Source organism: Diadema antillarum, unplaced genomic scaffold, assembly GCF_040938485.1.
Source record: "Diadema antillarum isolate AM-2024a unplaced genomic scaffold, OU_Dant_1.0 seq00001459_RagTag, whole genome shotgun sequence".
In the NCBI taxonomy this organism is placed as follows: domain Eukaryota; kingdom Metazoa; phylum Echinodermata; class Echinoidea; order Diadematoida; family Diadematidae; genus Diadema; species Diadema antillarum.
In genome coordinates this window covers 222,132-235,417 of record NW_027272204.1, presented here as the reverse complement: position 1 = coordinate 235,417, position 13,286 = coordinate 222,132, and the positions used below count along the sequence as shown (strand labels likewise).

At 38.1% G+C, this 13,286-nt stretch overlaps 1 protein-coding gene across 1 annotated transcript; it reads left to right on the top strand.

The window, feature by feature from the left end:
- The first annotated feature begins 5,872 nt into the window (after nucleotides 1–5,872).
- On the top strand, nucleotides 5,873–10,275 carry LOC139709705 (PSME3-interacting protein-like). The gene is made up of 5 exons (XM_071621661.1): nucleotides 5,873–5,991; nucleotides 6,577–6,675; nucleotides 8,629–8,750; nucleotides 9,352–9,488; nucleotides 9,839–10,275. The coding sequence occupies exons 1-5, from the start codon at nucleotides 5,883–5,885 to the stop codon at nucleotides 10,161–10,163; spliced, it is 792 nt and encodes a 263-aa protein (XP_071477762.1). The 5' UTR covers nucleotides 5,873–5,882; the 3' UTR covers nucleotides 10,164–10,275.
- Nucleotides 10,276–13,286: the final 3,011 nt, after the last annotated feature.

Genomic DNA, 13,286 nt, shown 5'->3' with positions numbered 1-13,286 from the left:
AGGGGTCACACGTTTTGTACAATTAAGGGTACCTGGTATTTATCTGCATATCTGGCGTGCACACTTCACTTACAGATACAAGTACCAAACACAAGAGAATAAACTCTTTGCATCTATATGACATACATGTATGTGCATATGACAACATGCAGTCCTAATACATGGCATGGCAACTTCTGGTGGGGTGTTCCTTTTTGCTATGCTACGCTTTTTCGAGCTCATCAGGAAGGTCCACTTTTTACTCCCTGGGAGTGATCAACATTATTGCTCGAGCGTTCCTCCGGCGCGGGTACGGCCATGACGGTAGGCTTCAATAGTGTTTGAATGCATCCCATGTTGCGAGATGATGGCCTTGCATTACATTGCTGCAATGCTGGACTCTAGACTAACACTCCAAACAGTCAGAGTTTAGAAATCTAGTCTCACTCTACTCTGCATACTCTCGTCTCTGGAAGAATTTTATTTTTGGATCCCCCCCCCCCAACCCACACACACACACACGCGCGCATCATCGCCGGGCAGGCTGCCCTTGCCAGCTGCATTTGCTTGTGAACTTGTGTTGTGACCTTGTGTGGTTCCTCCCGTGCATTATGCAGAATAAAAATAAATAGAATCCTGTAATCATTGATAATCTCTTTCAATATCAACTACGGGAAAATTAACCTGTAAGTGTAACATTGGTTAGCTAATCCATTCCTCATCTTGTAGGGTTGGGGGTACCACCTATCGTCATCCTAAGGATCTGTAGCTTGTTTATTCTTAAAATATAACACAAATTCGCCTAATTCTTATCTAAAATATGCCATAAATACTGCAGTCTTGAATGTCGTGACCGTCTCGTTGATTATGAATCTCCGTTTTAAAATAGCACAATTTTAGTGCGTGCGTTCCGTTTTCTTCGCGCAGCTAAAAAGGGTACCTTGCGATTGGCACCCCCTCCCCTACATAGCATAGGTAATACACATGAATTTCACAGCATAGGTAATACACGTGAATTTCACAGGCCATAGGTAATACCGTACATGTGAATTTCACAGCCATGTGTCGTTACTGAGCGGATGTGTTAGTTTGTTTTTGAGTTTAATTTTCGTTTCTTCGTTTTTATTGTCTACATAATATAGCTAATGACACTCTCCTGCGCGTACCTTTTCGTTCTATACGCAAACAGCCATGATACGCAGGGTGCCGACGGGAAGGTACCCTGCCGATAGGTGGTATGGTAGGTGTTCAACCCACCGACCGGGTCCATAACGACCGACCGCGCATTATAATGGCATTGCGCGTACAGAAAGAAAATGTACGCATGGGACTACGCGCAACGGTGTTCGATTCTTCACTGGGTTACGCTACCGAGTAAAATGTGGCGAAAACAACTAAGTATTCCCTCTAAATTACCGAAATTTAGCAAAATCGAATAAGGTTTATCGTGTAACTATATAACTAACACGTTAGGCCTACCTTTGCTGATTCGTTGTTAGATGTAGAGTATCTTTCCGTAATAAATTTGACGATTTTGAACGCAAAATTGTCACCGCCGCTTGTACGATCGTGCACACACGTTACACATACACATGACATAAACATTTTGTCGCCCGCTAGCTACGACCGTACGAGTTGATGCAGAAACGAGAAATGAACGTGAAAAAAACAAACCGACTCATCTAATTTATTTCAATTACGATGAAAAGTTTCCTAATGAAAATCAAGTCAAATTCATCAAACAGTCCTTCAAAAGTAATATCAAAGGATTCAAAATATATTCAAATATTATTGGGGAAAAAATGACGGCTAGAAAAAAAACAGCGGCCTGTCGAAAAAACGCATTTAAGTGCCCTTTCTACGTATTGTCAGGGTGGTCGGCTGAAATGAGCAGGGCAACTGAGTGCGGAAAAAATGACACCCCACGCGTTCGAAGCCGCCATCTTAGAGCGCGTACCTCAGATCGCATTTTCAGTGCGCACTTGTGAATCCGGAGTATTTTCTCCACACGTGAGTAAAATTTCAGGCAAATTGTGAGATTTTTCACGTTTCTATTGATAGAAAAATGTTAGGTGTCCGGTATTATGAACACCCAACCATACCCCTACGTACCATACATACAAATTACAATATTACAATCATAAGTGATAGTTTCAAGGCTGCCAACTCTCACTCATTGAGCAGTTGAGAGTGAGACTCACACATTTTGGTCCTTTCTCACTCTAAAACTTTATTTCATTTGCATGCATTTCTATTGATCTCACTCATTTTGACTCCTAAATAACAGCATTGGCCTATGGGAGTCTCACTCTCAACTAGTTTCCAATGTTGGCAGCCCGGAGGCGGAGGCGTTTTTTTTTTAAGACGGCACAGATTGGGGCATGGCGCGTGTTAAACCTATGGGAAAAACGTTGGGTTAGGGTTTTTGGTTATGGTTATGGTTAGGGTTAGGGTTAGGGTTGGGGTTAGGGTTAGGGTTAGGGTTAGGATTAGGATTAGGGTTAGGTTTAGGGATAGGGTTAGGGTTAGGGTTAGGGTTAGGGTTAGGGTTAGGATAGATTTTTAGTTTCCCCAATCTGTGCCGTCTAAAAAAAACACGCAGCCCGGAGCCCTGTAGTTCGCTACCTATTGAGCGCGCAGTACCGCCCGCCTTGACATGAATGCAGAGAAGAGCATAAAATTATGTAGTCCCATATACTAAATATTTTGTATAGACCTAGCGTCTACTAGGTTTTTAATTTTTCTACTCTGTAAATACACAGTATGTACAAAAATAATGTTCATATTTACCATTTGCAATTAAGATATGAATACAAGATTTAGTAATCAATATATATACACATCAATCTCTTAGAGAAACTTCATGAACATTAAAACAATACAGTGGAATTATGTGAAAACTTCAAATGAACATAAGCATTCTAGTAATTTACTCACTCAGTTCACCATTTCGCGGTAAACACTACATCCTCGTTCATTACAATTTCTGCCTCACATGCAATACTTGTTTAGAAACTGAAAATTCAGCTGCAACTTTATAAGGGTAACTTAAAATACTTTAAACACAGATCTAGACTTATATATGGCTAAAATGTCTTTCATCAATTATTTGAGTACCAATAAACTAAAAAGTAACAACTGTGATATTTTACATTTACTTTTACATAGCGCGCTATAACTCTCGGGTAAGCACTATTTGGGCACCCGTCCCGCTTCATCATTAATATTCATAAGGCAGTAAGATACTGTACTAGTAAATGGCGGAACGCTGGATACGTGCAAAACATGGCCGGGAAATGTAAAAATCTCGAAAAATTGCATCAACGGGGAATGTTAAAACGTCTCGCCTGGAGATGAAAAAATGTTCAGTTTTGCTGAGAAATGTAAAAACGCTGCCGGGAAATGAAAAAATTATGTATTTCCAAGGTATTACGAATACATGTAGATGATGAATATTCATGATGAAGCGGGACGGGTGCCCAGATAGTGCTTACCACTCTAGCGTTAGGTAAGCACTATCTGGGCACCCGTCCCGCTTCATCATGAATATTCATCATCTACATGTATCCGTAATACCGTTAAAATACATATTTTTTTCATTTCCCGGCAGCGTTTTTACATTTCTCGGCAAAACTGAACATTTTTCCTTCTCCCGGCGAGACGTTTTAACATTCCCCGTTGATGCAATTTTTCGAGATTTTTACATTTCCCGGCCATACGTTTTGCACGTATCCAGCGTTCTGCCATTTACTAGTACAGTATCTTACTGCCTGATGAATATTCATGATGAAGCGGGACGGGTGCCCAAATAGTGCTTACCCTAGCGTTACCGATCTATTCCATCGCACGACTAGAAATACTTACTACACGTACACACGGCCCGGTGCAGGAATTGTGTAGATGTCTACAAAAACATTACTTTAGCTGGAAACGAATGCGCCATCTGATGGGAATACCGTGACTTGGCCCTTCCGTCTCTCATTAAAAGTAAGAATAAGGCGTGACTATAGATTTTGATTTCATTGTTCACTGAATGATCCGCGGTATAGTATGGGTTAACAGTTTAGTTCATAGACTCATACACAAATTTGGTGTGGTCCCGTGCATAGAAATCGGCGCGGTGTAAGTGTAGTAAGATGGACACGCTATTGACATTGTATTGGATTGGTATTGTAACTAGACCCTCTACTAACGTTAGTAGGGCCTACTGACACACACACTGCACTGTGACTGTAGTGTTAGTGCTTATAAGTGGGTGGGCGAGCGCCGCGGTATGTATCGCGAAGTTTTAGCTGCTACTGAGTAGATAAAATCATTTCACTTCAGTTCGGGGTGGGGGGGGGGGGGGTACATCTGTATTCTTACTATTGTATTCAAATGAGGAGGATATACGAATGATATTCATTCATCTCAGCTTCATATTAGATTACAATATACATAGATGCCAAGTTCAAAAAACTTTTATGAGTGAGATTTTTATGTCTCGGCTCTCGCGCGCATGCGCACGCGAACGAGGAGGGTGTCCCCTTCCCATGGATGGTACATGTAGGGAGCTTTTTTAGATTATTAGCTCTTAATGATGCGATCTGGTGCATACTTAATAAGTGACTATTTTATACTAATTTTGAAAGGCAAAAGGGAAATATACCTTCAATTGCAACTAACACATCATATGTCATTTTCATTCCTTTGAGCAATGCTCCTTATTTTTGGCCCAAATTGCAGACTTCACCAGACGCGTGAGAAAAATGGGTGCCATGCGTGAGATCGTGAGACAGACCCTAAATGCTTGAGTCTCACGCAGAATGCGTGAGACTTGGTAGCTCTGCAATATAGTCAGCTCAGCTCATTAAACATCATCACGACATCAGTATGATTTGTATCAACATCAGTAATCAGCATCAACAAGCATGTAAACTTAAATTTAAATTTTATGAATGTTCTAAATTTACATGTAGGAGCCTACAGTAATTTAACTGAAAAGATCCAAAAACCAGCAGCAAGATTTGCATATAATATACACCTTTTACAACAACTACAACAATTAAATTAGACTTTTATGACAGAACAGCTAACTTTGACAAATATGATGAAGCTTCTTGAATGGGAAAGTCTCAAAAGAGGGAGATTAAAATCTTGCCTTCTCTTTTACAAACAAAGATAAATTTACAATTATTGAATTAATTAGACCCCTAAAGGGGCAAGGCCACCGTATCCAAAGGGGGTTCTACTAATCCCTAGGGCCTAGTAACATGAAAGTTTAAAATCAAATAAGAATAAATAATACCTCGGCACCTCCGACTTGTGCATCGCTGCCTAACGTTAAATGTACAAGATAGATAGCCACACCAGGCATTTGTATGGTCAGAAGTAGATTTAATCTGTGCGTGCGTTCACTTTGGAATGCTTGATGAAACGAGCCCTTTATTTGCAATGAATTTTAATTGTGAAGATTGAAATATGTGTAACGCATGCTTCCCATAAATATAGTCAATCTATACGACCATACTCTCCAGTATTTCATACTGTCAGACCAGTGACATTTTCATGAATGGACCAGTTAAAAAAAAAAAAAAAAATTGGGTACCTACTGGTCTGACATAAAGGTTGGACCAGTAGAAAAAATGGCTTTGTGTGTGCAGCCCTGCTGTACATGTACTGTAGTTACAGTACAACCTCTTACTGATGTTTGGTCTGATCTTTGAGAGCTTGACTACCACCACTATAGACTGTTTACAGAATCCTTTTTTGTAATATAAATTGTGAACCGAGTGTAAAAAAGATAAATGAAATACAAAAATTACCATACTTCGGAAGTCCTTGACTGATGATACTGGGTGCAATATGTGCTCACTTTCACTGTCTTGTTTGTTTTTGTTTTGTCTGATCTTTTCTCCAAGGGTATGGCAAGTGCCAACTTGAAAGCATTTGTCTCTGAGAGTGAGCTTCAGGCGCAGAGACAACGTCGCCAAGAAGAATGGGAGAAGGTGCGAACAGCAGATCAACCAGAAGGTAACAAAACCCATTCTTTAGATCATGGTCGTATCGCATGGAAGAAAACAAGATTAATGACAAACCCAAACTCCAATTTTCAGTTTTCTTCTGGTGATCTTGACGATGGTTTGAATTAGTAAAAAGACCAAAACATGATTCGACAAGAAGCAATGAAGTGGCCCTCTTGAAGAAATGTGACAATTGCAGATGAAATCAATTGATACATTGTAAATGAATTTAATTGAATGAATCAGTAAAACAACAATAGTCAGACAAGGGGTAATGAATTTACAATTACAAATAGATATGTAAAAAAATAATATGATTAGTATGATAAAAACAGTGATTGTCATATAACAGACAAACTATGGACATCTCTCCATCCAGTTTGTGCGCACCCAAATATTTTTTTTATTAGGGGTTTGTTTTCTATATAAATTTTGAATTTATCTTAGAATTGTATACTCTTTCATTGAGAGGTTTCTCATTATCTCACCAAAAAGTTGGAAATGTGAAGCCCAGTCTCAACGAGAACTACATTGTAAATCATTGCTTTAATGTGGGAGTAATTACTCTTTTATTTTGTTTTTGCCTCCGCAACAGAATGTCCGGAAGAAGAATATGATCCTCGATCTCTGTTTGAGAAATTACAGGAACAGAAGGACAAGAAACAGTCTGACTATGATGAGCAATTCAAATTTAGTAAGTATCCATACTTAGGCCGGGCTCGACACTAACATTATTCTCTGATGTCCCGTTCAGGCCACAAATATCTTTGAATTATAACTTTTGCTGCCAAAAAAAGAAAAAAAGAAAAAGAAATGTAGTGGCCCGAAATTAAAGAAAATATAAAAATTCATTTTTGAAGTTAAGCTGCCACATCAAGCCACCAAAAGTCTGGTGGCTCAACGTAAATTTTAGTGACCCCAGGCCACTGTCCAGTGCTAATATCAAGTCCTATGATATAGGTAAAGTTTGCACATTCCTGAGGTAATATGAAATATCTAACATATGAAATATCTAACAGTTAAAATGGTGCAGTTGAATGAATTGAATTGAATTGAATTGAGTTGAATTGAATGCTGTATTGTCCACAAATACAACTGCGAGAATGTGCCTTCCATCAACAATACACAGGAGAGATATACACAATACATCGTAATAATATAGAACAGCAATACTGGGCATATGCATAATACACTACAAAGAACATCTTTCCAACGAAGATCTTTTACTATAGTATAATTGTTACAGAGAATGATAAATAATCATTATATTGTGATATCCATACTGCATCATGCATGATTAAATTCTAAAGTCATAGAGAATTTATCTTTACAAATTCAATATTTAAGAAAAAAAATAATCCTCTTCGTATCAGCATCATCTTCACCTGCATTAATTCCTCCATTTATAAGACAGCATTGTTTGATTTGCCTTGCTGTTGAAAAGAAGAAGCTTTCAAAAACTGAAACAAAAGCCCTGATTTTTGTTTCCATATGCCATATTTTCTAAGTATTCAGTTATTGTGAGAGAGTAATGAGATGCCGAGTATTATTCAATTTTGTTTATGTTTATTATGTGTCATATCATATCTTCTTGCTGCAGAATTGATGTTTTGTGTATATTTGGTTCAGTGTTTCTATTGTCAGTTCTAGTACCGGTACTAAAAAAAAAACCAAAAAGACATATTAATGTAGAAGAAATGTTTGCATACAAGTAGATGATGGGATGATGATAATAGTAGTATCCATTTTTTTAATTTTTTGTTTATTATTCTTTTCTATGTTTCTTTTAACCGGCATAAATGGAAAAAAAAATCACAAAGGTTTATATGGTTATGTACTGTACACAAGTGTATGACACAAATTATAGTTTTAGACAGGAGTAGGGTAATTTCAAGTCACTTAATGAAGTGCCATGAACTTAGGCTATGAATTGCTAATTCTCTTCTTCATGTTGCAGTAGTGGACATAGTCAACTTTGCAAAATTTACAGTCTAAGTCTTGTGCATATCTTGTGTTAATTGCCTCTATCAATGAATTTGGAGAAAATGATAATCCATATAATTCAGTGAAATGTTGCATGATCATACTGTTTTGCTGAGTTTGCTCTAGGAACTGATATACAGTTTACAGTAGTAAAAAAAAAATGGTGAGGTACAATGGTGATTGTAAAGTTATAACTGAAGAAAAAACATTTTGAACAGTACAATTTCCCTGTGCAAACTGTCACAGAGAAGTCTTGTCAGATTATCATGAAGTACAATGTAATGTTTGCAACATCAAAGGTCATTCTCTGAGTTTGCTGTATGTGTCAATTCCTTGAACAAAATAGATACAATAAATAAATAAGATTAACATGGGGCAATTCTTGAACATGGGAAGAGATCTTATATGACTGAGTACATTTGTACAGGGAGAGGAGATAGCAAACATTGACTAATAGATATTACATGTAGGTTGTTGTCTCAAAGACTTTAATTTTAATTTGCCAAGCAAGGAGGGAAATGCCTGTATGTCTAAGAATCAACAGGTTACAATTGAATGTTCATTGAACACACTTGCCCTTTAGTGTCCTGTTAATCAGCAGTTTATTCATTTCTTGTTTGCATGCATATATGTTTGTTTTTATCATGTATGCCACATTTTGCAGAAAACATGATTCGTGGTATTGACGAGGATGAGTCAAATTTCCTGAACGACGTTGCTGAAAAACAGATGAAGATTGAAAGCCAACGACTTGATGAGGAGAAGCAGCTCATAAACGAATGCAAGATATCCTTTTCTTAATTCATGGATTAACAAGAAAGTTCAATAACAGGTTATATAGTTAGTTTTGAATACATTTAAAGCTACTGTACCTGTATACGATGTATATATGTATATATGCAAATAATATGCAGTTACGAAATATGTGACTCTATTGTACACAAATCTTTGCTGAATTTCCTTTCTTGAATTTTTTTTTACGACAAAAACATTTATTGTTTACATCATATAGTTTTAGAGTTGTATAACAGTTTAGCCATTATGACTTTTGAAATGGTCCTATTATTCTAGCTGTAAGTTGTTGACCAAGAAATGTGATTGAATATGCCTCTATGTTCTAATCTGTGGAAGAATTATGAGTCAATGGCATTATCAAACAAGGATCTCTATTAGCTAGTAATCTTTGCTTTTAATTAATTTTTGTTATGATCATTCTTTTTCTTGAATCAATGTGTAATTAATTGTAACTCCATTGACAAAAAAAAAATAGTAAGAAGAGAAAGGGGGATGAAACATGAATATGTATATCATGAATTCTTTAATTACACTGTACCATTTAGCAAATTATCCTGAACAAATTGTTGTCATCCTTGACTCCGCCCAATACGAAACCATCATGAGCAGGACGGTATCTGCACCCAGTCAGTCTACAAAGCCAGCCAGTCAGTCTGCCGAGAGGAGACCTCGATCCAGCAGCAAGCGCAGCCAGGCGGCCCTGCTGGCTGGTGCCGTCAAGAGGAAGAAGTAGGTGCTTCAGCTGACACAGGAATTCATCAGTTTAATATTTGTAGATATAGAGATGTTTTATAAAGGGAAAGTGGACTAGTCTGTAGTGACACATCTATTAAGTTTCAAAAGGTGTGTATACCACCTGTAACAGTAAACATTTAATGAACTTGTCTTCTCTCGAACATAGATGCTGAAGTGTTTCTGGAATGGGCAGAAATGTGTGTATTTACTTAAACCTTGACATTGAAGAGGGGTCATTCCAAGTAATTATGTGTATACGACAATGCCTGTGTCCAGTTGCCAGGTGTTGGCATTGATATTAGTTTATAATGATTCTGTGTTATTTTGTCATCCTGGTCGTCAAGGTCGGAGCCCGTGGATGACCCCCCGCAGTCTGAGAATCCCTTGCCCACGGACAGCGCTGCGGTCAGTTCATCAGGAGTGCCCCCAACGCATCCCTCCTCGACAGATAACGGACATCTCACCAGAGAGGGAGATGATCATTCTGCCGTCAAAGAGGACTCATCAGACGAAGGCAAGGTTCGGTGCATCGCGGTGCTGCCAGGAATAGGGACATACTCCAACAGCAGCGAGGACTCGGATTCGGACAGCAGTGACTCGGAAGGCGTGGACCTCATCAAGGCGGTCTTCCACAAAACGAGTAGGCGGAAGAAGTCTGCCGAAAAGTGAGAGGATCTCGCAGAAGAGTGCGGGCGTGCCTCAAAGCACTCTTTCTAGATCTCCTAGTACTGTTCTCCAGAAACTGCAAAACCAGAATGTAATGTCTGTCGACCCTTGGAATGACAGATCAATACATGATTTTGATTTTGTGATTTTTCTGCATGAAAGGAAGTAATGCGGGGTTGATAATCATCAGTAGATATGTCGCAGTATTATTTTGTTTTAGTTTGAAGACTTGGTCGTATGGGGATACCATGGAGTGGGAGGCTGGTGCAGCTCCGATATATTTTAAAATTCCCGTAACAAATTATGTACAGCTTTATCACTGATCTCTATGTGAGTACACACACAGTCAAAGAATTTCGACTCGAGCAGCGGTTACCAATGAGTTTGCACCGAGATGCACATATTCATTGAGCATGCTGGCAGATGCTGTTCATTGTTTTCGGAGTGTACCCTGGAAAGCAACAAATGTAGATGGATTTAATCGGACCACCCATTGAATTGAATTGCATTGAATTGAATTGATGCCACCATAGGCCCCCATGTATCCCCACACTACCATGTCTTTATAAACATTACTCTTGATTTTCTTGAAGCTCTGTCCCCCATACATTTCATGCCAAGGTAGTGTGATTACTAGTATCAGAAAACGAGGAAGCAAAATATTCATACAATGTACCTAACATTACTTGAACGAAGTGGTCATTGCCATTACCAGGTGCACCAGCTCACAATAGCAAGACGGGTTTTATATGCGTAACTCTACACCTTCTCCTGCCATGGACACAGTTTGAGAACTTTGTTCCACGATGCAATGGTTCTCATAATTGAAAAGTTCTGAGGTGATATTAAGTATGACCTTCCCTGCTATTGTCAGAGTAAGGTGCATAACAGTAGGCCTTGGGATGCTTGTTTCAGTGCTGACCTATACTGTTCATGACATCACAAAGGGCACGAAAGTTGTTTTGAAGGTATGGAGCAGGGAGGTGTTATGGAGCAAGAAGAAACCAGATTCTCTCCTTTGTACCCATGCTCTGAGCCACGGAGAAGTAAAATGCTCTATCGCTTGTCAAAATTTTGCTTTGACAGAAGAGAGCACTTCTGTGAAAGTATGCATCAATCCCCTATCACAACAAATCCAGCAAGCAGCAGTTGATGTCCCTTCCAATATTTTCAGCAGCAATTATATAGTTTTCAAAGGACATGATACATGTATGCAAACAAGATTATGTCAAAAATTGTGCTTCTTTAGTGCTATAGTGTGCAGAAATAAATATCAGCCCATTAATTAATCCCAAGGATGTACCATTCAAGTCCTACACCTGGTAAACCAAATTATGCACGAATGTGTATGAGATGGTTAAGTGCTAACTTTTAAAAAGAAATATACCCATATTTCTGTTTTTCAGTCTTTGGGTGCATTGATAGCAAGGAGATTTGCAGAAAAAACTTAAATGATTTGTTCCATACAATATTACCACCAAATTCCGTACAAGATTTCAAAATTTCATTTGACATACAGCTTAAAATTGTTGAAATTAAGAACCACTTTTTGGGTCACTATATCCCAGCTCAAATGGAGAGTGGCTGGGAGCATGGAACATCAAAGCGGGTGGAATGCAGAAAACAAGGGAAATTGTGTTGCCGTTAATATATGTCAGTATCAAGAGGGGAATGTGTACTTTTCAGTAAAAAAAATAATAATAATTTTGTGGGATTCTCTTAATTTTTTTAGTAACATTGCCTGCATTATGTCACAAACTGTTGTAATCTTTTCATCCAGCAGTGTGAGCACTGAAACTTCAAAAATTCATGTCTTTTTAATGGATTGTCCGGTTTTCCTCAAATTTCACCGATGCGTTCTGCTAATATTGCTGCATTGACTGGAGCCATCTTTGTAGATATTTGGGTCCTATTCCCCTTAAACAAGCAAACTCCCTGGCTGTTTTGGTTGATGGCTTGGTAAGGCTTCTTTGTGGTATATCAGAGCCCTCTCTCTTGCAAGGAAGTTGTTTGCATATTGCAATGAGCAGATCAAATATGAGTTCGTTAGGTGACCAGATACCTTCGGTCCCCATGGAAGTTTTCTTATTTGACGTCGACTGTGCCATTCTTCTTGAATCATCATAATTGAAATCTAAAGAGTGCTGTACTTGTTCAAAGCTTTATAGAAGTACTCCTTTCCACTTTGCAACTTGGCAAAAGTAATGGAAGTAAAGACAGTCTAACAAAATTATAAAAATCAGGCAAAATGAAAAAAGATATTTGCTGATATTGTTCATGATCACTTGTGCAAATTTGATTAAATGATTGCATTGCCTCTAAGTCAAGCATTACCCTGCTCATAAATCTTTTCTAAATTTAGGTGTTTTAATGATTCACAAAATAGTTAGCGTGTATAGTAATATAATATGTATACATATATCAGGTTACATGCACAAAATCTGATGTGAATTTTCATTCAGAAATGAGGTTATATTTTTGCTTCGTTTGTCTTTAATTTTACTCACTGAAAACCAGACCATGTGTGCGCTTTTCTTTAACCACAGCAGACTGATATCTGTTGAAATTAAAAGATACAAGCAACTTAGAAATCCTGTCTCCTGTTGTCACATACGGATGTGTCTGTGTTTATGTTTTGTTTTGTTTTTCCCCCATGAAGGTGTCTACCATCCCCGTTTTGTTGTTGTTTGATGGATACTTTATTTTCTGCAAATCGATATACATAAGTTACATAATCGTGAACATGTAGGAAATATACGAAGTAAATTTAACACAGAGTCGTTTGACTTGCATAAACAACGATATACATAAGTTACATAATCATGAACATGTAGGAAATATACAAAGAAAATTTAACTCAAAGTCATTTGACTTGCATAAACAACGATATCAAAGGAAATTAATGATATACAGTATGCATGTCTATGCAGCAGGGATTACAATAAAGATTGTAGTTAAGAAGTGATTATGCAGAGGGCCGCCATTGGAAGCATTGCTTGAAAAGATGGCCGGCCCGAGGAAAAGGTAGGGACGTACTAGATTCGTAACAATACAAATTCTGCTGCGAAGATAGCAGGAAAAATAAACTCTGATGTGAGATGGTGGTGAATGTGCGTGCAAGTGCTT

What these genes read in the sequence shown, in the direction of transcription:
- LOC139709705 (XM_071621661.1), top strand. Translation starts at nt 5,883, where the DNA reads ATGGCAAGTGCCAACTTGAAAGCATTTGTCTCTGAGAGTGAGCTTCAG. An exon ending in TGATGAGCAATTCAAATTTA is followed by an intron (nt 6,676 to 8,628) that starts GTAAGTATCCAT and finishes CACATTTTGCAG; the next exon opens with AAAACATGATTCGTGGTATT. An exon ending in AGCTCATAAACGAATGCAAG is followed by an intron (nt 8,751 to 9,351) that starts ATATCCTTTTCT and finishes TCCGCCCAATAC; the next exon opens with GAAACCATCATGAGCAGGAC.